Genomic DNA, 23,414 nt, shown 5'->3' with positions numbered 1-23,414 from the left:
AGCCAGCACACAAGTGAAAAAAGAGGTCACGCAAGTAGATAAATTGACCTAGGTAACTAGGAGCAAAACAGGGGGCCAGCAGAAGCCTTTGGAATAACACAGAGGTGGGCCCCCGCAAAGGGATTCGAAGGAAGTAGGGAAGGAAGCTTGGGGGGGGCGGTGTCTGTGGAAAAGCAGATCTCAAGGGAGGGAGGGGAAATATGGCCGCTAAAGAGTGGGATGCATTCTTAGCAAAAGAGAAAACGTGGAAGAATGGCCCAGGCTGTGTTAAAAACAGAAAAGGAGCAAAGGAAAGACGTCATGAAGAAGTCAGAAGGGGCAGATGGGTAAAGAGAGGGAACGAGAAGGAAAAGGGACCCATGGAGGGCCACGTCAGGTCTACGCTGATGGGATATATGGGGGGGGAAGGGTATAGGGGCTCATGAAAGGTGCTGAGGTGGAGAGATGTGTGGGGGGAGTGAACAAACAGCCAGCCGTGGAGGGTCTATCTGCTGTGTGCCAGGCACTCCCACACCCCTCATCTCCCGTGGACTCCCAATGACACAGGAGGCAGGCTGTAGGCCCATTTTACAGTCTGCTTTCAACAGGATTTTTCTCTTGTCAAGAGCGAGGCCCAGGTCTCCATGGCTTATTCAAAAGGATACACAGACTGCTGTCCAGAGGCGTCTCAAGCAGCCTGAGGATCCATGAGCTAAACCGAAGAGAGCTCCCCAGAGCCTTCCGCCCACCTTCACACTCACCCAGGGCTCTACTATTCAAAACAGCTGGAAATGTGCGCCCTGCTCTCCCCAACAAGAAAACAGAACAGAACATGGCTGTCTCTGCCAAGTGAGTTCTGAATAAGCTGCATTCCATTTCATTAAAACAATTACCTGAGTCCCAGCCAAGAATTACATACAGCTTCCTCACAGCACCGCCCCTCCCCCCCAAAACACATCGTGCTGCGTTTCAAACAGGCAGAGAAAGGCCATGACACACCACTCCGAACCCTCTCACTAGGAAGATCCCTTGATCCCTACCAAGTGGCCAGCCTCTGCGTCCTTGCAAGCTGACAGACAGACGTGAGTCTCAAAGGAGACCCTCGAGTGAAGTGCTCGCCTTACAAGAAAGAACCTGCCGGCTGCCCAAAATGTTCCTAGTAGGCACCAGGCCCTCAAAGCCAAGGGGGGGGCCATGGTGCCAGAATCCAGCTATTTCTCCCAAACAGACGGGAGGCCCAAGTGGCCCAGCTTTGAGTCAGCACAAAACAAGACAAGAGGGACCTGGGAGTGGGGATTCCAGGAGAGGAAGCTTGAAGGCTGGAGAACTGAATGACCAAACCTGAGCTGCAAAGCAAGAGCCCAGGGGCCACTCTGGCCCACGCTGCCCACAGGCTAGTGGTGTTCTTTTGGCCACAGATAAGAGGTTCATGATGTGAGGCAAATGGCATTTCATCCCCTCCCCCAGGCTCCAGCTGCCCAGAGGCTATTCTTTTGCAAAGCCTTGCTCTGCTTCCCACCCAGGCAACCCTCTCCAAAATCTGACCAGAGCCCAGCATCTCCCTCGTCCTGACCCTGGTCTGATTAATGTCGCCACACCCAAAATAACCCCCGGAGGACAGGCTGCCTCCACACTGCGGAAGCTCACTGTCTCTGGCGGGCCCTGTCCTTTTAACTGTGTGGGTCACTGTGACTGTGTGCCCCCACCCGAGCTGAGAGTTACCAGGCTGATCATCCCAGGCCTGCTTGGCTCCTGTCGGCCCACCCAGTCTTTCCACCAGGGGCGCAGCGTCACAGCAGGCCAAGGGTCACAGGGAGACGCTGACGTGCACACGTACACTCCTGGCTGAATAACCCTGAGCCCGCTATGCAGTAACCCATGTTTTACTTTTTGCCAACTTTTTATCATGAAAGTGTCTAAACATACAGAGTAGCTGAAAGACCATTTCAGTGAGCACCCACATACCCTCTGCCGAGATTCAGTCATTAACACTTTGTCATTTTGTATAAACAGGCACATGTGCTTGCAAGCTTTCTCCCTCTATACGTACCTATGTGTGTATATATACACCCCTTTTTTTACTGTATCATTTCAAACTGAGTTGCAGGCATCGTGACATTTTTACTCGCAGATACTTTTAGCACGCACCTAACAACGACAATATTCACCCATAAAACCACAATACCACAACCACACAAGAAATAAGCATTAAAAGGCCATCTTTAAGGGAAAACTTGGCCACCGGGGGCTCTGCTGGGCCTGGCCAACCACACGTTCTGCCTGCCACTGGCCCAGCGTCCAAGGCCTCCCCGGAGAGGCCAGCCCTAAGTCCCACTGGTTAGGCAATCAATTCGTTAGCTGGAAGACTTATCAGGACATGAATGCACGCTTCAGGCCAGATGTGAGACTCCCAACAGGCCCCCAACTGAAGAGGCAAAATGAACCTGGGGGCTGGGGAGGCTCTGGGCCTATCCCAGGTGAGGAGACAACTCCTGGACACCCCTTTTAATCAGGAGTTTTGTCAAGGTTTCTGTGAAACCTCAGCCCCCTAATTCTCTCTCTCCCTCTCTCCCTCCCAGAGGACACCCTCAATTCTCCATCTTAAAAGTTTTCATTGACTTCCTCTTCTGGAAATGGGCCGGCTCCAACTGGCGGCAATGTACAAACACATGAACGAAGACAGGAGCGTGTCTGTACGGGCCAGGGGCACAGAGGGCTTGATTCCAACCAGGAGTAGAAGAGGGACCTCAGAGGACTAGCTTCTGTCCTGAGGAGTACAGGTGACTAGACAGGAGTGACCGGGGCGGGGGGGGGGGGGAGGAATGGGAGGGCATTGTGCAGCAGACCCCATCACAAGTGCCCAGCAGCCCATCCCGAGAAAGAACGAAGGAGAGGGAAGAGGATGGATGGGGGAGACCGAACAGAGAATGGGGGCTGTGGGGAGGGGGCAGAAAAGATTTTTAGCATCCTAGAAATGGAAAACAACCAAACCAACAGGTAAGCAAGATTCAATCCAGTATCATGAACAGAGGTATAAAAATGGTTACAAGCCCAACTCTTCATTTAAACCCCAGCCCTGCCACTCACTAGTTAACAGAATTTGGGTAAGGGGGCTAACCCTCTCTGTGCCTCAGTTTCATTGTCTGTAAAACAGACAGTAGTAATAATAATAATAGAAACTGTGCCTCCTATGGTCAACATGGGTCAGTGAAACACGCGTGTGCGGTGCCCAGCACAGTGCCTGTACATACTAAGTGCTCAATAAACACTATGGGAAAGAGTTCTACGGATGTTCGTTATTATTAATGAAGGCACTGAGACCGGGACAACCCAGGGAAGAGCTGCAATGAGGTGAAGGTGGGAGGAGTTTTTCAACTTTCTGGCCCTGGAACAAGGTAAAGGCCCAAGGAAGCTTTGGGGGGTCAGCACACTCCATGCGACATGAGTTCTACGGGGGAGAGGCGCTGCTCAGTGCCCCGGCAGTAACTCTGGCCTTCTGTGGGCCCCTCCAGCCAAGGACCCACCCAGCCTCCCAATGCATGGCCGTCACTGGGGAAGCTGGAGAGAATATTGCGATGCTCCCTTGGAAGACCTCCAACCCACAGCGGCAGGGCTATGGCCCAGCAACCCGAACCTCTCCACACCGAGCGGGCTACCCAGGCAGCAGACAGCTTAGCACAACGGAAAGCGCACTTGCTTAAGAATCAAACACACCAGGGTTCAGAGCCCAGCTCTGCACCCCACTAGCATACAGCCCAGAAGATCCGGCGCTGACGCGGAACACACCATCGCTCCCCAGGCTGCCTCTGCCGCGGGTCCAGCAGCTGGGTGCCCTGACCCTGGCCTAACACACAGAGGCACCACAGACAGGCAAGCCCAAAGTCCAGACTTTCCATGGAAACAGGGAGGCTCCGTAGCCCGGAATGCCCCAGGCAACTCCCCTGCCCCCCTAGCACTCCCCCCAAGGACAATGAGGCACTGTTTTTCAGAGGGTCAAGACTGCTGAGAAGCTGAAAGAAGACATGTCCAGATTCTAGCAGCAACTGGGCATTGCCAACAGCTGGCTGTTGCCCCTGGAAGAAATGGAAAGGCAAAGCTATCAAGGTCTGAACTGGCCCCACCCTTTGCCACAAAGGCCGTTTATTCAGGATGGCCCCCAGGGCACAAAATTTGAAGGTAACTAGCAATTAGTCAGCAGGCCCATGGCTCACCCCCCAGTTAGTCACCTCACCCAGCACTTAACCTGATTATGATTTAGATGACCAGATCTGGAATTGGATCTGTCTGGGTTCCAATCCCAACTTCCCCCAGTAAACCTCCCAGAGCTCCTTTCCCAATCTGTAAAGCGGAGATAAACACCTCCCTCTCTGAATGCCAGTGATCATAACCCGCGCTGAGTCCGACGCCTGTCTCCCATCAAGCACACGTGACCATTACTGGACCGCAGCTGTGGTCACAGGCCCCCAGAAGGACTAGGAACATGAACGAGGGGACAGTGAGGAGTTGGGTCCGAAACCGTAATCCGAGTACATCTCAGTGTTGTGGGAACTCTGTCCAGGAAACTCCAGCCAGAACTCAACAGAGCGAACTCCGGGCCAAACCAGCATCTAAACTGTAATGGGAAAAGCCACCAGCAGCCACCCCGCAGCACAAAGAGGAGAGAACACACAGGGAAGGGCAGTGTTTATGTTTTTCTGCCCAAAGAGCTATAAATTTGTAACTTATTAAACAGCACATGGTGAGTCTGTCACTGGCCGCTATGGGGAGGAAAGAGTTCCCCAATTTTTAAGACCAGAAAAAAAAAAAAGTCACAGCAGAGACTCTGCCCCCTCTAGCCTTGCCACAGGACGGACCATAAACTCTCCCGTTTCAGGGACCAGGAGGCTCACAGCTGAGAGCACTCTCAGGAAAAAATAAAAACAAGAGGCCTGGCCTTTGTGTCCACCCTAACTAAGGAAAACAGCTGACAGGCAGTGTGTTGAGCAGCGATCCAGACAGCTGATGGGGCCTGAGGACAGAGGCAAATTCCTCTCCTCTCCTGCTCGCCCCACTGCTCCCACCCGGGGCTCCGGGGCAGCCAGGCGTGGCTGGCCTCCTGGGAGCTTAGGCCAAGGAGGTCAGGCAGCCCAGAACAACTGGGGAGTCTGTGCTGAAAGGCAGCAGAAGTTACAGGTGGCAGCCGTCACCCCCTGCAGCCCCTCTTTCACGTGCTGCTCACCCCCCCTCAGGAAGAGGGGCGTCTTGGTACACAAGAGCTGCAGATCTAGGAGCTAAGGACTGGTTTGGTTTGGTCATTCCATGGCGGTGCAGCCTTGGGCAAGTGAATCAACCTCTCTCAGTCTGTTTTCTCTGTTTGTAAAAGGCAAGTAATAATGACGGCAGTGGCCCTAAGTAAGGGGCTCTTATAAAGGGTTGCTGCGAAGGAGGACAGGACAAGTGGAGGTATGGGGAAGCACCCCATAAACAGCAAATTTCAATTCCTGCAGTCCCCTCTGCCAGTATACTCTTTCCTCAAGACTCACTCAGTTTTCTGGCCCTAAATGGAAGACTGTCAGAGGACAGGAATTCTGGACTCCAACAGCAAACTCTACAAAACTCTCTCAGACCTTTGAACAGTACTGTGTGGAAGGGGCTGTAGAAAAGCAACAGAAACACATCAGCGTTTTAGAAACTGCAACTCTGCTCCCCAGTTCCTGCTGGAAAAGCATCGAGACTTTCAGATCCTGATTCAAAAAATATCCCCTAATCTCCTTTCAGCTTATTTTTTATGTGAAAAAAATACCTGCCTGCAAGCCATGCCAACCTTGAGTGTGTTGGAAAAATGGGTGCCAAGCCTGACCCAAAGGCAGAACTATGCTTGGCAGCCATCACGCTCTGCAAAACAGGCAGGACTATACACCATCCCCGGCACCAGGATCTCTCGGCGGCGCCGTGATCTTTTTCAAAAGGAAGCTGGCGGTCCTCCTCCCTGTCCCCTTGGAAGTCCAGCGCCTACAAATAGCCAGTCTTAACTTAATGCCCTGTGCGCTTGGGGGCAGCTAGTCAGGGCTGTCTGATGAATCTACTCCTCAGAGCCTGGGACAGAGAAAGCATCAGTGGTCACACAAGCCACCCACAGTGCAGAGAGGGAAGACAAGGCTCCTACAGAGAAGAAACTTTCCCCCCCTTACCTCCTCAGCTCAGAGGCCCTCTGGCTACAGGCATGAAGGGGAGGAAGAGAGAGAATGAAGAGTGAATCCTCTCACTCTAGGGTTTAGGCCACTCAAGGCATTCCTAGAACCCTGGCATCAACCCCCTTGGGTTTAGTGTCAGGTTCCAGGAGATACTTTTCCCTGTCCTAACACCAGATCAAGACTGGACTGAAAAGAGTAGTCTGGGAGCTCTGATAACATGAAAACAGTAAAACTCTGTTCTGGGCATCCTGTCCTCCTTACCTGTGTGGCCTCCAGCAAGGTTGGATGCTGGGGGATGGGAGGAACTCTGCCAGCCCGGACAAGTCCAGAGATGGCCTTACCTTGGGGCCCACTTCCCACCTCATTCCCCTGGCACTGCACCAGAATCTGGGAGCAGGGGAAGAATCATGTCTCCCCAGCTTATTCTTTTAGGATTCGGCTGATCTCTGATAGGAAAGGGGAGGGGCAGGTCCATAGAGTGGACAGGGCAGTCGGGAAATGGAGTGACCAGCCCACGAAACAGGGTGCCCAGAGCTGGACTGGGGGGGAGTTAGTGGGCACAGGATGAGAAACTTGTCTTTGTGGGGGTGTGGTCATTGGAGGTTCATCTCTAACTTGTGAAATGAAAGGGGTGGCCTTGTAGGGGGCTCTCCCTGAAGTGGGGGTCCTCAAAGGGGTGGGAGCAGGTCCTGGAAATGAGGGACCAACCGAGTTTCGGCAGCTGTTGTTCCCTGAGCTGGGCAGCCGATCAGTGAGGTGGGGGTGGGGGAGCCGTCTGTGAAGGGAGGGTCCCACAGCGGGGGAAGCGATGTGGTGCAGGCAGTGGGGGTCCGTCCCTGAGGCGGACGGGGCGGGTCCCTGAAGTGCAAGCTGGCCCCTACGGCTGGTCTGGGAGATGGGGGTGGGTCCCCGAGGTCCGGGGTCCGGAGGTGGGGCCGTCCCCGAGGAGGGGGCTGGCGGCTATAAGGACCGCCGCGAGGCCGGCCTGGCCCGGGACTCAGGCCCAGCTGGGGATCCCGGCCCCGCGGAACCCCGGTATTCAGCGAGCAGAGTCGGGACGCGGACCGCCGGGGGCGGGATCCCGCGGCCCCCGCCGCTCGCTCGCGCCCGCCCAACCCGGGGCCGCGCGCCCCTCGCAGCCTCCTCCCTCGGCCTCCCGCTCACTCACCGAGGTCGTCCATGGTGGGACCGCGGGCACCAGGAGCCGGGTCGGCGTCCCGCTCTCTGCCCGTCCCGGGGCCGCTCCTCTCCGCCCAGCAACTTTTCCGTCGCGAGCCTCGGCCCGGACCGGTACGCGCCGCCGCCGCGCGCGCCCGCGCCCGCCGTGCGCCCCGCCCCCGCCCGCGGTCGCCCCCGGGAGCAAGCAGGCCCCGCCCCGTGAGCACGCTACCCCCGCCCCGCCGCCGGCCCGCGAGCGCGCGCCGAGCCTTCAGTGGGCCACGCCGGGTGGGGCGGCGGCGCCCCCTCGCGGCCAAGCCAGCAGGCGGGAGACTCCCAGGCCTTCAGGCCCTGCGGTCAGTCTCTGCCCGTCTCAAAGTCACATGTCTGACCGTCTGTCTGACAGATCCATCTCTTGTGTTGACATCTCACGGTCTGACCTGTGTCTGTGCATCCATCAGTCACTCACTCATCACATGTCCATCAGCTGGAGAGTCAGATTTGTCCACCAGTCTATCTGTCTGTCTCCCAGTAGGTCATCTCCCAGGAGGACCCTAAATCAGTACCAGGCAAAGCAGGGAAGCTTTGGAGGACCTTTCTTGGGTCGCCCTGTGGACCGATGGCAGTGCAGCTCGCAATCGGCACTTTGAGGCCAGACTCAATACTTCCGAGGGTATATATCCCCTAATCTTCCACATGTCCACCCTCCCTTAGAGGGAGACTTTTCCAAAACTCTGCAGGGACCAGAGGGGACCCCACCTTGGACACTAAAGGAAAACCTTCAAGGAGATTACACTCAGTGCCAGGCATAGTTTCCTGAAACACCCACTACCACCCCAGAGCCCAGAGGAGATGAGTAGAAACCAGGTAATAGTAACAGAGGCCATTCATCGAGTGCCAGACACTACGCAGCTACTATTGAAGTTAATTCTCATAGAGGCTCCTGTGACTATCAGCCCTTCTCCACTCTTTGCAAAGGGCAAGGGTAATTCGTCGATTCTATATAAAAATGTCCTGTAAGCACAACTTCGAGGTCCCCTGCCCACCAGAATCCAGACCCCAAGACCCTCTAGGTCAAGTCAGGTCCTCCAGGAAGCAGATGTTGAGATGGAGTTAGGGCAGGGGGGGTGACGGGTAAGGCTTGTGAAAGGAAAGGGGAAGAAGCAGGATCGGGCAAGGACTCAGATCTGACAAAGATAAATAACCTAACAGGGAGTGCCGGAACAAAAACTTGTTGGAGGAGCCCCATTGGGCAGAAGTGTTCCGGGCCCAGTTGCCCGGCCATGTTCAACCACTGGCTGGGGATGCCTTGGAAGAGCTTAGCTTTGCCCTGAAAACCCTGCATCTGGAAGCTGCCACTCCTCAATCTGGAGCACAAGCTCTTCTTTGAAGGCAGAACCAGGTAGCTCACCTTTGGCTGCCACTTCCTCCTACATTAAAACTCAAGAGCCAAGACTGCTCCCCAACCAGGCAGTCACGCTATCTCATGCCCTCCCAATGCCTTTAATATACCTCTGTTTTGCAGGCACTTCTCACTCCTGCAATTTACATGTAGTGGTGGGTTTCTTTGATAAATGTCCTTCATGCTATTAGACGAAAAGCACGTGAGGGCAGGAACCATGTCCATTCCTAGGGGTGCAGTATATAGGAGGTCCTGCTCAGTATATATTTGCTGAATGACTGGTGGGCATTATGCCTGACACTCGGAACGAAGCAAACCATAGTCCCTTTCCTCAGAAAGTTCATGGTTTAATTGAAGACACACAAGATAAGTAGTGAAGTCACTCATTAATTCACCCAGTGGTGAGATATTTAACAGTGCCTGCGCCGTACCAAGAGCTGTGTTCAGGCTAGAGATACAGGTATGAATAAAATGGAGATGGGGTCTGCCTTCTTTGGGGTTACAGTCTAGAAAGGCAGGCAGAAGAGCAAATAGGCCTATATGAAGAATGAATACCCTCACACCATTCCCAGCTGCCTAGAACAGCATATGCAAAGGCCTATGCGTAAGGCAGAGGCCATGGTGCACTGGAAGGACTGGAAGGAATTTGCAGCACGAAATATGAGGTGGGGAGTGAAAACGGGGAAACAAAAGGATCAGCAAGGCCATACTTTTTTATATTGATTACAGGTTGTTACAGTAACATATAGGATATATTGGAGTAGATAAAACATTAATTTTACTTGTTTCTTTTTACCTTTTTTAAAATTTTATTTTATTTAATATTTTTAAAAAATATTTTATTTATTTATTTGACAGGAAGAGCAAGAGAGCACAAGCAGCAGAGGGAGAGGGAGGATCAGGATTCGATCCCAGGACCCTGGGATCATGACTTGAGCTGAAGGCAGATGCCCAACCAACTGAGCCACCCAAGCACCCCTCTTTTTACCTTTTTTTTAAATATGGCTACTAGAAAATTGTAAATTACACACATGGCTTGCATTTTGTTTCTAGTGGATAGGACTGGGTTAGAGAGTGCTTAGTGGACCGTTATAAGCATGCTTCCTAAAGATTAACTTGCATTGACAAGGCAGACAAACAGCCCTGCTAAAACTGAATTCAGAGTCCCCAGGGTAAGGAAACAGCCACTGAAAAAGCAGATCCTCTGGTGGGGTCACTCCATGGCCAAATGCACAGAAGCCCATCTAGTCTCTGGAACATCTCCGTGCTGCTCCCTCCGCCCTGATGACTATGGATGTCCCAGCACAGCAGCGCCCGTACTCAGTACTGTGGGGTAGAGGTTAAGTGCACATTGGTTAGGCAGGGGAATTCCACCCAGGTGCAAACCCCCCCCCCCGCCCCCCGCTATGCTCCTTGCTGGTGGTGAATCTCTGGCTTTTACTCTCTGCACCTCAGATTTCCACCTCTGCAGAAAGATGAATACTAACCACCTCTCAGAGTCATTGTAGGATTAAACGAGATACTACACATTTAATACTCAGAATGATCCTTGCTATCAATAAGCACTCTCTGGCTCAGCCCTACCCACTAGAAACAAAATGCAAGCCACATAAGTAATTTAAGACTTTCTAGTAGCCACATATAAAAGGGTAGAAGGGACGCCTGGGTGGCTCAATCAGTTAAGCCTCAGACTCTTGATTTCCGCTCCAGTCATGATCTCAGGGTTGTGGGATCGAGCCCCCCATCAGGCTCCGCTCTCAACGCAGAGTCTGCTTGTCCCTCTCCCTCTGCTCTTCCCTCAGTGCGTGCTCTCTCTAATAAATAAAATTTTTTAAAATAAATAAATAAATAAAAAAAAGGTAGAAAACAACAGGTAAAATGAATCTTAATATATTTGATCTAATCCAACATAGCCTAAAGTTCTCATTTCAACTTCATTTTATTTATTTATTTACTTACTTACTAATCTTAAAGAGAGAGAGACTGCGCAAGGGGAGGGACAGAGGGAGAGAGAGTGTTAAACAGGCGCAGCGCAGAGCGTGGAGCCCACATGACCTTGAGATCCTGACCCTGAAATCATGACCTGAGCCGAAACCAAGAGTCGGAAGCCTAACCAACTGTGTCACCCAGGCATTCCTACCATTTCAACTTTTGATCAGTATGAGAAGTATCAGAAATTTCTTACTTTTTTTTCTGTATGAGGTCTGCGAAATCCAACATGTAGTTTACACTTAGAACACATCTCAGTTTGACTAGCCACATTTCAACTGCTCAGCAGCCACATGTGGCCAGTGGCTACCCTATGGGACAGTGCAGCTTTAAATGTGAGCCGGCATCACTGTTTTTGGGGATTTCAACCTAAAAGCCATTTCCTTAGAAAACCATGCCCTGACCTGCAGGGCCCCTGTTATTAAGATCTTTTTTTAGCACCCTGGAAGGCACTCCTGACAATTATAATTAAACAGTTCCTGTGTGCTCGTTTGCAGCTCTCTGTATCCTGCTAGACTCTAGACTTCAGGAAGGCAGAGACCATGTCTTCACAGTGCATTGACTGACATTGGGAAGAAAGAAGGGATGAAGGGGGAAAAAACATTTTGAAGAGTAAATTCCAATATAGATGTAGAAGTTTTCTTTATAGCAGCTGCTCACTGTAGGAAGAAATTTAGGGAAAAAACCAGATCAACTAAAAGAGTAAAAGCAAGTGTCCATAAAAAAAAATCTTGGAGTGCCTTTTTTTTTTTTTTTTTTAAGATTTTACTTATTTATTTGAGGGAGAGCATTAGCAGGGCCGTGGGGTAGGCAGATGGAGAGGGAGAAGCGGACTCCCTGCTGAGCCGGGAGCCCTAGACACAGGGCTCCAGTCCAGGACCCTGACATCATGACCTGAGCTGAAGGCAGTTGCTTAGCCGACTGAGCAACCCGGGCATCCCTGGAGTGCACCCTTAATTATTTCCTGAAGATCAGTTCCTAGGGGTGGAAGTGCTATATTAGAGGTTAAGTGCACTGTTGTCAGTTCTCTTGCATGGTGTTGACAAAGACCTCTCTCAACACCATCTGTGTCCAGATTAATGGATAACTGATATTTCATGAGCACCGACTTGCACACAACACTTTAGCATGATTCCATGAAGAAATCCCCCCCAGATGTGGTACAAGTACCACTAGTGGAATGAGAGATGTATAAATGGTACACAGGCAGAGATCCCTTATTTTAATAGTTAATGTATTCACGTGTGTTAGAAAAATACCTAATTAGCCCATAAAACCAATACAGTTGACCCTTGAACAACACAGGTTTGAAGTGTGCAGGTCTACGGATAGGTGGATGTTTTTCAATAAATTATGATTTTATAATTTAGGATGAGGAAAAGTTAAATTAAAAAGTGGGTCATTTACAGGGAAGTATGTAGTAAGTTACAGCACCGTGCATTCTCAGTGATAGCAAAACTGGTGATGGTGGGGCTCCTGGGTGGCTCGGTCGGCTAAGCGTCTGCCTTTGGCTCGGGTCATGGTCCCAGGGTCCTGGGATTGAGCCCCATATCGGGCTCTCTGCTCAGCTGGGAATCTGCTTCTCCCTCTCCCTCTGCCTGCCGCTCCCCCTGCTTGTGCTCTCTCTCTGTGTCAAATAAATAAAATCTTTAAAGAAAAAAAAAACTCGTGATGGAGTTTGGGACACTTCTTGATGCCCAGTCACTCCTCAAGGGCACTGTGTCATTGAAGAAGTTGAGCTGGGGCAGAGAAGCACTCAGGAAAAACTGGACAATGAAACAGAAAGTGAGACCTTAGCTGGAATCCCAACGTTCCTGTTACGAGTCTCGTCCATAAAATGGCAATGGTGAGGATTCGTCTTGATAACTGATACAACATACCTGCCTTGGGAGGGAGGAATTTTACACCCAGAATTGCAGGGGCAATTCTTGAGAAGGGATCTCAAGAGACTGTCTGGTCCTTCTGTGGGTGAAGGGGACTGAGTTTCCCTTCAAAGCCGCCCCATCTCAGTGTCCCAATGTCAGCTCTGGGCCCACATGTTGACATGTGCACACTGGAAATTCATCCCCAGTACTCTCTGTCCTTCTTTATACCTAATAAGACACACCAATATCAAGCGTACTAGGGGCACCTGAGTGGCTCAGTTGGTTAAGCTTCTGCCTTCGACTCAATTCATGATCTCGGGGTCCTAGGATCGAGTCCTGTGTCAGGCTCCCTGTTCAGCAGGAAGTCTGCTCGAGATTCTTTCTCTCTCCCTCTATCCCTCCCCTGCTCATGTGGGCGCTCTCTCTCTCTCTCTCAAATAAATAAAATCTTAAAATAAAGTTCAATGGGTTTTGACAGATGGATACACCCATGTAACCACCACCTCAAGATACAGAACATTCCATCGCTCCTTCCTGCCCCTTGCTTTTGATTCCCTGTCCCCTGACTGCTGGTCCCAGGTAACCACTGACTTGGTTTCTGTGACTATAGATTACTTTGCATTTTCTTTCTTTTTTTTTTTAATTTTATTTGTTTGAGAGAAAGTGTGAACGAGAGAGATCACAAGTGGGGGGGGGGAGTACAGAGGGGCAGAGGGAGAAGCAGAATCCTGGCTGAGCAGGGAGCCCCTGGGATCATGACCTGAGCTCAAGGCAGACGCTTAACCGACTGAGCCACCCAGGCGACCCTGCATTTTCTTTATAATGCATTTATGTAAGTGGAATCATATACTATGTATTCTCTCTCTCTCTCTCTTTTTTAAAGATTTTATTTATTTATTCAACAGAGATAGAGACAGCCAGCGAAAGAGGGAACACAGGCAGGGGGAGTGGGAGAGGAAGAAGCAGGCTCCCAGCGGAGGAGCCTGATGTGGGGCTTGATCCCAGAATGCTGGGATCACGCCCTGAGCTGAAGGCAGACACTTAACGACTGAGCCACCCAGGCGCCCCTCTCTCTCTCTTTTGCAGGGTGTGGGGACATCTGGCTTCTTGGCCCCAGCATGTTCACGAGATTCATCTGCGTCGTGTGTATTAAGAGTTTGCTCCTTTTTATTGCTGAGTAGCACTCCTGTGTCTGGATGTACCCATGGTCCTCCACTGTCCTGTTGATGGGTATTTGGGTTGTTTCTCCAGTTTTGGCCTCTGTGAATAAAGCTGCTGTGAATATTCACAGAGAAGTCTTTGTGCGGACATATGCACATTTACCTAAGAGACATCTCTCTTAGGTAAATACCTAGGAGTGCAATGGCTGGGTCACAAAGTAATGTCTAAAAGATGTACGTTGTCCCATTATCATTCCCCCACTTCACCACTTCAGTGGTTTCCTGTTGCACTGAGAATAAATCCAAAATCCTCACGAGGATCTCCAAGGCTGCACCCCGGGTCTCGTTGTCTTCCAGTCTCCCCTGATTCTTTTCACTCCAGCCACATTGTCCTCCATTATGTCCCTCGAACACAGCAAACTAGCTCTGACTTTGGAGCCCTCGCAGCTGCAACCCTCCTTCTGGAATGTTCTTCCCAGATCTTGGCATGGCTGTTCCTGCTCATCTTTGAGATCTCCCTTCACGAGTCACCTCTGCAGATCCTGGACATGTGAGCCACAACCTCCTAACCCCTTCATCAGACCCTATATCCCTTTATGCCGGTTTATTTTATTTACTTTCACCTTTTGACATTATGTTTTGCATTTATTTGTTTACCTGTTGATTATTTGTCTCTCCTTCCCTCCCCCATTAAAATGTCAGCACTATGAGAAGAGGGGTTGGGCTTATCTTCTCCACCAGTGTCTAGAATGACAGGTGTTCGGTAAATATTATTTGAAAGAAGGAAAGGCTGGGAGGGACACTGAGGCATAAAGAGATATGTTGCCTGGGCTGTGGGGTTAGTTGCGTGATCGGCATGAGAACCCCAGCCCCAGCCTCTCTCCTCCATCACAGACCATTCACGGAGTTTCCCAGGACTGACAACGAAGTCTCAAGTATAGGGGCCTTAGCTGCAGTGCTGTTTTGTTTTGTTTTGCTTTAAGATTTTAAGTACTTTTTACACCCCACATGGGGCTCAAACTCATGACCCCGAGATCAAGAGTCACATGCTCCCCCGACTGAGCCAGCCAGACGCCCCTGCAGTGCTGTGTTTAAAAGCAAAAAAAAACTGGAAACCCAAATGTCCATGGACAGGGGAATGGTGAAATAAACTACATACGGTCCATCCTACAACGGAAAACTGTGTAGCCACAGAAGAGATCCAGGAAGATCATTATGTACTAATACGAAACAGTCTCCAAGATCTTAAAAAAAAAAAAAAAACTGAACAGTGTGTGTAACATGTGTATCATTTGTGTGGAAAGCAATATATTTGTTTATAAGATGTTCCTATATGCTGGAGAGATCTGGAAGGATACATAAACACTGGTGTTAACTGGGAAGGGGTGGGGGTGGGGGTGGGAGCAAAGTGGCTGGGGGTCAGGAGTGGGAAGGCGATTTCACTAAATACCCCTTTGAATCTTTTGAACTTTAAACCACATATGCGATTTTACCTATTCCCATAATGAATTGATACTTTTAAAATAAAATACAATTACATTGTAAAAACGACATCGCAGGGCGCCTGGGTGGCTCAGCTGCTTGAGTGTCTGCCTTTGGCTCAGGTCATGATCCCAGGGTCCTTGCTTTGTGGGGAGCCTGCTTCTCCCTCTGCCTGCTTCCCCCCCTGCTCGTGCTCTCTCTCTCTCTCTAGCAAATAAATAAATAATGCTGTTCAAGTATATGAGAATCCCAGAGTAAGGGCAGCAAGAATGAAAGCTTCCAGCCTCTCCTGCTTATCTCCCCAGATGATTCAAAGGGTGGATCCTAGCAGGCATGTCAGCCCTCTGGGGGAAACACTTAGGGGCCAGGAGTCGCAGGATAGACAAGGGTTTAAACCCCAGCCCTGCCACCTGCCAACTGTACAGCCTTGGGCAAGATACCTCGTTTTCTGAGCCTCAGTTTCCTTATCAGTGAATGTGTGTGAGGTTGCAGGTCTGATACTTAGCTGGGTGGTTTGGGGCAAGTGGCTTAACCACTCTGAGCCTCTGTTGCCATAACTGCAAAATCTGGATAATGAAACATATGCCTCCCAGGGCTGTTATGTGGATTCAACAACACGAAAAATGCAGGAAAAGGGCTGAGAAATCGAAGCTCTAATTATCATGGGAGGACCAGAGTGGGACTTAAGGGCTGGGAGAGAACAAGACAGGTTTAGGGATCTATCCAGTCACCAAAGTGTTGCAGAATCAAGATCGTGACTATTATTAATCACATTAATAGTTATCATCATTATATAATCATTATGATAGTAGAATAATAATTATGATTGGGAAAATTTATTGTTCGAAGTGTGGGATGCACCATGTTAAGCCTTCTACATTATCTCATTTAATCCTTTTGAAAATCCAAGGGGGGTTTCATGCCTATTTTATAGGCCAGGAAACTGAGGCTCATGAACAAAGTTACCGGCTGGAGGCCACACAGGTACAAAGTGGTGAAGTCAGGATTCAAAGCCAGGACTGTCTGACTTGAGAGTCCACGGGCCGGCTCACGAACAGGCACATGGGGGTCGTGTTGCTTCTTCTTGGCAAGTGGGAGCTCCCCAGCTGGCTTGGACACAGGGCCTTAGGAAGGCCTTGCTGCCTCTGAATTGGGAGGGAAAGCATGGTCTGAGTCTCCCACCGTCCTGCTGAAATCCTTCAGGACACCAGAATAAAACCCAGTGGTTTTTCCATGACCTCTAACCTCATTAGAAGACCCAGTGTGGCTACTTTCTCCCTTCTCAGCTCCAGTCACAGGGGATGACTTTCAATTTCTCTGGCTCCAGACCCCTGCAGGGGAACAGCCCCTGCAAAAGTTCATCCTTTCCTCCCTGTCCTGGTTAACTGCTCTCTTTTAGTTCACAGCTCAGCTACCCCCTCCTCCAGGAAGCTTCCCTGACCACCACCCAGGCTTGGATAATCGGTCCCAAAACCCCTACTACCAAAACATTTAACTCCGTGTCAGGCACCATCAGAAGCACTTTTCTTATATCATTTAATACTCACAACATCTCTATGGCAATGAGTCTCATCTTTGGTGGCACATCAGAATCATTTGGGAAACTTAAAAAATATATACATATATTATTTTTATTTTATTTTTTATTTTATTTATTATTTTATTTATATTATTAATTTTTATTTTATTTATTAAAAAAATTTTTTTTTTGCCCAGAACTAACCCTCAGAAATTCCGATTTAATTGGCTTAGAATGTGACCTGGGCATCAGGATTTTTTAAAGCTCCCAGCCGATTCTTCTGTGCAGCCAGAGTGGAGACCCACTGGCCTCTGAGGTAGATGTGATCCTGACATTCCTTTTACAGCCAGAGAAACTGAGGCACAGAGAAGTTAAGGAAGTGGCATAGGGTCACATAGCTAGTGAATCGTGGGGCAAGGATTTTAACCCAGAAAGTCTGGCTTCAAAGCTTCACAGAAAAAAAAAAAAAAAAGTCAATTGGTCGTAGTTACTTTCCCCAGCAACAGAGAGCCAGCTCTCTTCTGAGAGACACTGAGACAGGCACTGAAAGCCCCTCTGGCATGGGATATTTTTAATCTCGAGAAGCCAGGGATTCTTGCAGACAACCTAAAGTGACTTGAACACTAAGAAGATTGTTTGGGGGCTGGTGGGTCATTTCCTTGCTGAGATAGTCCTCGGGCTCTCTGTCTCCTGGAGGTAGGGGTCCAGGTTGGCTGGGGCAACAGAGTGGGAGGGTGGGGTGACTATTCCATGGGGAGTTGATGTTTCCAAAGACATTTCCCTACATGGTGGAGGGGGAGAGGGTCAGGATTACTTCACCCCAACCCAGCCTCTTCTTGCTCTCTGTCTGGAAAGAAGCTGGAGAACAAACAAGTGTGGAACTGGATGTGAATTCGCGCCCCTCCCTCCTTCCTTCCCTAACCACAGTAGAGCCCTGTGAAAGCTGCAGAGCATGTCCAAACATATACAAACATTCTCCAGGTGCTCTCCCGACGTGGCTTTGTGGACAAATACACTGGAAGAGGCTTGGGGGGGGGGGTGCCGACTTGGGGGAACCTCTCAAATTCCAAATAAGCACGGCCTTTGTGGAGGCAATCAGACCTACAGAAATTTTCCTAGAAATACCCCACATCCAAGGATGCTCATCCGGGCATTGCTTATAATCAGGAAAAGCTGAAAATATCTCAAATGTCCATCCACAGGGGATTGGTTAGCTGAAGTGAGTTATATCCGTGCAGGAAGAGGGAAGCCATGTACTGACATGGGTAATATGCCCACATTATATTATTTAGCAGAAAGAAAAAGGAAAGAGTAGAACTGTAAGTAGAGTATAATCCAATATTTGTTAATAATAATATTGACATAGGAATAGAACAATTTGGAATAATAGTCCCACCTACCTGTGGCTTTCTCCTCTAGTGATACAAGTAGGCTTATGGTGGGGGGATCTTCAACTGTCTCTTCATATATATAATGCTTGGATTTTATATGCAAAATTACATGCAGTAATTTTGTAATCAGAAAAAATTAGGTGGTGAAACAAAACAATACGTTAAAATCACATGGACTCACTATCAAACAGCTAATTTTATGTTATGTGAATTTTGCTGCAATTAAAAAAAAAAAAAGTTATTGCAACTCAAATTACCCAGCCAAAAGAAGATTCCAGTAAAGCTGAGAGCAAAATATCACACGGATGTTCTATAACTTTTTCCTTTTTTAAAATAAAAACATTATTTTGTTCTCCTTAAGCTATTTGTTCATCTTTTCAGTGATTTTTCCATGGTTTTCTTTCTTGTGTTTGCCCATGAATTAGTCATTATTTTACTTACTTGCTATTAGAAATTCTAAGATAATCTCACACACACACACACACACACACACACACACACACACACACACACATCACACGGGTCAGTGTTTGCCAGAGTGTCAGCTGACGTTCTGATCAATACAAAATGGGAGCACCATCTTCTATTTCCTCCAGACATGGTTCAATACCCTGATTAGGCATCTTGGCAACCAGCTAAGGTGGAAAGAAATGGTTGGGGTGCATTTTCCAGACCACACCATCAAGGATATTGACATTCCAGCCTCTGGGTAGCACTCCTGGCTCCCGTTGAAGTTCTTAATCAACGTGGGATCTTCAGGATACTCCCCCTTTTTCTTTTTTTTAAAGTATTATTTATTTATTAAATATATATTTTTTAAAATTTGAGACAGAGAGAGACAGCTTAAGCGGGGGGGGGGGGCGGGGGGGGCAGAGGGAGAGGAAGAAGCAGGCTCTCTGCTAAGCAGGGAGCCCGATGTGGGGCTTGATCCCAGAACCCTCAGATCACGACCTGAGCTGAAGGCAGACACTTAACTGACTGAGCCACCCAGGTGCCCCTTAAGTATTTTTTAAATTTAGATTGTATGTACATTTTTAAAAGATTTTATTTATTTATCTGACAGAGAGAGAGAGGGAGAGGGCACAAGCAGGGGAGCAGCAGGCAGAGGGAGAGGGAGAAGCATGTTTCTCGCTCTTCCCAATGCCACTGGGATCATGACCTGAGCCGAGGGCAAACGCTTATCCCACTGAGCCACCCAAGCGCCCCCCCCCCCGCTTTTTCTTCCCAGAATGCCCCTTTGAGGAATGTTCACCGACCTCTTCTTTCCATCATGTTTGCTCAGTTCTGGTCCACTGGCTTATCAGGGGACTCTTCTTGACTTCCTAGGACCACAGGTCCTGAATGCAGGGCATCCCCCAGTCCCAGAAAACCTATCCAGGCTTCCAGAGAAGGAGTGGCATTAATTTATCTTACTCCGCCAGATTTGACGACTGATCCGGAAGTTGTTTAAGAGGGTGGTCATGGAAAGCAAAGGGCTTTTAGTCTCAAATGGTTCCTATGGCAAGTGTTCATTCCACAGATTACAGATTACTTTTACAGTAGAGACAGAGCAGTTTACTGCCTTAACCAGGCGCTTAAATTCAGCATCACCGACAGCAGAAGATGCAGTACAGAGGTCACAGAGCCGCCCTTGAACTTCACTTGAATCTAACAAGCTGGGAAGTCCTGGTTACAGGAAATATAGAGTGACAAAGGAATATGTTTGTCAACACCTCCTCGGGACACAATGAGATGAAGTCAGAATGTGGAACTTCTACAAGATGCCTGTCTTGGGCTCTTCAAAAAAAAATCAATGTCATGAGGGAAAGAGAAAAGGCAGGGAGGCTTGTCAAACTGCGCATGGGAAGTAAGGTGATGCAGCCACTCTGGAAAACAATCTGGCAATTTGTTACAAAACTAAACATGTAATTTCCCATATGGCCCAGAGACTTAAAAATTTATGCTCACACAGAACTTGGGAGTTGTTGTTTTTCCTTCTTCTTCTTCTTTAGGAAGCTTTGTGCCCAACTTGGGGCTTGAGCTCATGACCCCAAGATCCAGAGTCACATGGTATAGTGACTGAGCCAGCCAGGGGCCCTTGCTCACCAAAACTTGTACAGGAATGTTCTTAGGAGCTTTACTGGTGACAGCAACCCACATGTCCTTCAACGGGTGAATGGTTGAGCAAACTCTGCTACTTCCATAAACAGAATACTACTCAGCAAGAGAAAGGAATGAACTATCAATACACGCAACAACCTGGATGGACCTCAAGGACATCGTTTGGTGAAAAAGTCAATCTCAACAAATCACATACCCTATGATTCCATTTACATAGACCTCTGGAAAATGCAAATTATAGTGACACCAGGGAGTGGGAAGAGATAGGAGGTGGGTATGGATTACAAAGGAACACCAGAAATTTGGGGGGGGGGGAGCGATGAACGTATTCACTATCTGGCTTGCAGTAATGGTGTCATGGTGGTACGTGTCTCAAAACTTGTAAAATTGTGTGCTCTGAATACGTGTGTTTTAGTGAATGTCAATTGTAACTCAATAGAGCTGTTAACTAAATGAAATGAAGCATATTACGTACTTTTTGTGTGGTCCGGTACACAGTAAGTGCTCAATAGCTGCTGTCGGAACTTAGCTGGTCTTCTGGATGGCTTCACCACATCTCCCTGCTTATTTTCTTCATAGCACTGAAATAATCTGTAAGTTTCGAGTTTATCTTCGTTTACTTATTTGTGGTCTGTCTCAAAACTGTGAGCTCCCTGAAGCAGGGACTGGGTCTAATTTACCGCTGGGGAGGTTTTCCCCGGGGCCGCCTTGAAGCAATAGATGCCGGTTCACCAACTTCGCCCTGAATAACCACATCCTTTTTACAGACCAGAGAAGTGTTTGATGGGTGGTGGCCCACGCATGTCCCGCTGGATCTGCCATGCGCAAGGGTAGGACTCCTGAAGGCTTCCGTCCGGTGACACCCCCGGCTTTCCTAACAGGACGAGACTGGAGGCAGCCGGTGTAGTGGAATCCAGCACACCCAGGGGTAAGGGCACTTGGTTTCATGCACAGCTCAGCCTACAACTCCACAATGAGACCTCAGTAACTAAGTGTACTGTGTCCGTTTGCCTCCTGATTGTTTTAAAAAATATTTGGATAAACGAACTGCGCATTGTATCCCGCTTTTTGCAAATCTGTTACTTTCACAACACGGCCAGCGGAAAAGATAGACTTAACTCCTCTTCTCTGCTTTAATAGGACCTCCGCAACGGATTTCTTGCAGACTCCCACATAAGTTAGCGCTCTGTATGTACTACCACAATACAAACAACAACGAAGATAAAAGCAAACAACCATCCATAATTGCTACTCAAAACTACTTTTCAGCACAAATAAGACTCAGTCTCCGTAGAGACTGTCAAAAATTGCCAATGCCGACTATATTTCAAGTCGTCATGGCGGGGTATTGGGAAAAGTTTTCAATTAGCAATAATCGCGCCTCGGATAAACCTCATTGGCTACGATACTGCCACTGCGCAAAGCTAGAGAACGTGCGCACGCACCCTGCTCCCCCACGGATGACAACTACCTTTGCACTGAGGGTGAGCGACTGCCAGCGAGTTCGTGGATATGATGCGTTCTGCTTCCAGCAATTATATTTAAGGTCCGTCTGCACAGGAGGCTTCTTGATGTTGGATCATCTCGGGTCGAACATTCAGATTTTGGAAATGAGCGTGCATTCGCTGAGGATGCTGGGTAATCTTATGCAAATCTTCATGACATCACAGAGACGACCAGGTTAGACTTGAATTTTGAGTAAAAAACCTGAACCGCAGGAAAACGGGGAAATCGAATGGACCAACCAAAGAAAAACCGAGTTGCTGCCGGTGAAAGTGCATAAATCCATGCGGATAAAGGTCACACCACGTACTTGTTATCAACTCGAACATTACCGAGAGGTAAAAGAAAACGCAGCACAGAATAAGGTTAACCGAACACGAAGAGCATAACCTATACAAATAAACCCTCTCAGTATTAATTCTCAAACGGAAATGGTGATCACTCTAACAAAATAAAAACTAAAATACAACGTGAGCTTCTATTAGACAAAAACAAATCAGTCTCCGTAGAGACTGTCAAAAATTGCCAATGCCGACTATATTTCAAGTCGTCACGGCGGGGTATTGGGAAAAGTTTTCAATTAGCAATAATCGCGCCTCGGATAAACCTCATTGGCTACGATACTGCCACTGCGCAAAGCTAAAGACCAAGCCCCCCTACTCATCATCCCCAATAGGCAAGGTTCCTATTACAGAAAGGCGAGTTTGAGTCGTATGGACAAACCATCAATTATTGTTTGGTTGAAAATTATACAACCGAATAAAGAGCTCTTGAAAATGCATAAGCTATTTCTAAGGATTTTTTTCTTGATTTCACTTAATTAAGTTTTGATGGAGAATGAAGCAAAGCATTATGGGAGGGAACATGCTAATAGCTTCATTCATAGAGTGAATTGGGGCAGATGAAAAATGGGCTGTGTCAGCATGCTGTTCACTTGGCTACCGATTCACAGCGTAACTATTATCTCCAAAATAGTCTTTTTTTTTTAAATTGAGATAAACTGTATATAACATAAAATTTACCATTTTAACCATTTTTAGGTATACAGTTCAGTAACGTTACGTACATTTATTCTTTACAACCATCATCACTCTACCTCTCCAAAACTTTTTCGTCATCCCAAATTGAAACTCTGTACCCATTAAACACTAACTCCCCTTCCCATTCCTTCCTCTCCCAGCCCCTGGCAACTTCTATTCTACTTTCTGTCTCCACGAATTTGACTCCTCTAAGCAGAATCATACAATATTTTATTTTTTGTGTCTGGCTTTTTATTTTTTTTTTAAAGATTTTATTTATTCATTTGAGAGAGAGAGCAGAGAGAGAGAGAGAGACCCTCTCTAGAGGGTTCTAAAGAGTACAAGATGGGGGTTGGGGGGCAAGAGAGAGGAGAAGCAGGCTCCTGGCTGAGTAGGGAGCCGGATTTGGGGCTCCATCTCAGGACCCCAGGATCATGACCTGAGCCGAAGGCAGACACTTAACCCACTGAGCGACCCAGGTGGCCCTTCCTTTTTTTTTTTTTTTAAGTTTATTTATTTCAGTAATCTCTACACACAATGTGGGGCTCGAACTCATGACCTCACGTTCAAGAGTTGCATGCTCTTCCCACGGAGGCAGACTGGGGCCTGTCTGGCTTATTTCACAGCATAATGTTTTAAGGTCTATCTACATTGTAGTTATCTATCATAATTTC

The 23,414-nt window shown here is 48.5% G+C and overlaps 1 protein-coding gene and 2 non-coding genes across 4 annotated transcripts in view; all 3 read right to left on the bottom strand.

The window, feature by feature from the left end:
• Positions 1-7,486, bottom strand: part of PXN (paxillin) — a 45,950-nt gene extending 38,464 nt beyond the window's left edge. Inside the window, exon 1 of one of the 2 annotated variants that reach the window (XM_045791575.2) lies at positions 7,321-7,486. Coding sequence is in view for 1 of the 2 variants with exons in the window: in XM_045791573.2 (XP_045647529.2) it covers positions 7,321-7,333 (13 nt within the window). In the remaining variant the exon portion in view is untranslated. The remainder of the gene's footprint in view (positions 1-7,320) is intronic. The other variant, XM_045791573.2, reaches the window with a different exon arrangement.
• A 14,017-nt stretch (positions 7,487-21,503) lies between these two features.
• LOC123788317 (U4 spliceosomal RNA) lies at positions 21,504-21,644 on the bottom strand. Its single transcript, XR_006778469.1, has one exon. It is a non-coding gene; the product is annotated as a U4 spliceosomal RNA (small nuclear RNA).
• Positions 21,645-22,221: 577 nt separating this feature from the next.
• On the bottom strand, positions 22,222-22,362 carry LOC123788318 (U4 spliceosomal RNA). Its single transcript, XR_006778470.1, has one exon. It is a non-coding gene; the product is annotated as a U4 spliceosomal RNA (small nuclear RNA).
• Positions 22,363-23,414: the final 1,052 nt, after the last annotated feature.

The sequence above is a fragment of the Ursus americanus genome, chromosome 30, assembly GCF_024610735.1.
Source record: "Ursus americanus isolate L20-20 chromosome 30, mUrsAme1.1.p, whole genome shotgun sequence".
NCBI lineage: Eukaryota > Metazoa > Chordata > Mammalia > Carnivora > Ursidae > Ursus > Ursus americanus.
The sequence above is the reverse complement of the archived record's forward strand: the minus strand, read 5'-3'. Positions and strand labels throughout refer to the sequence as shown.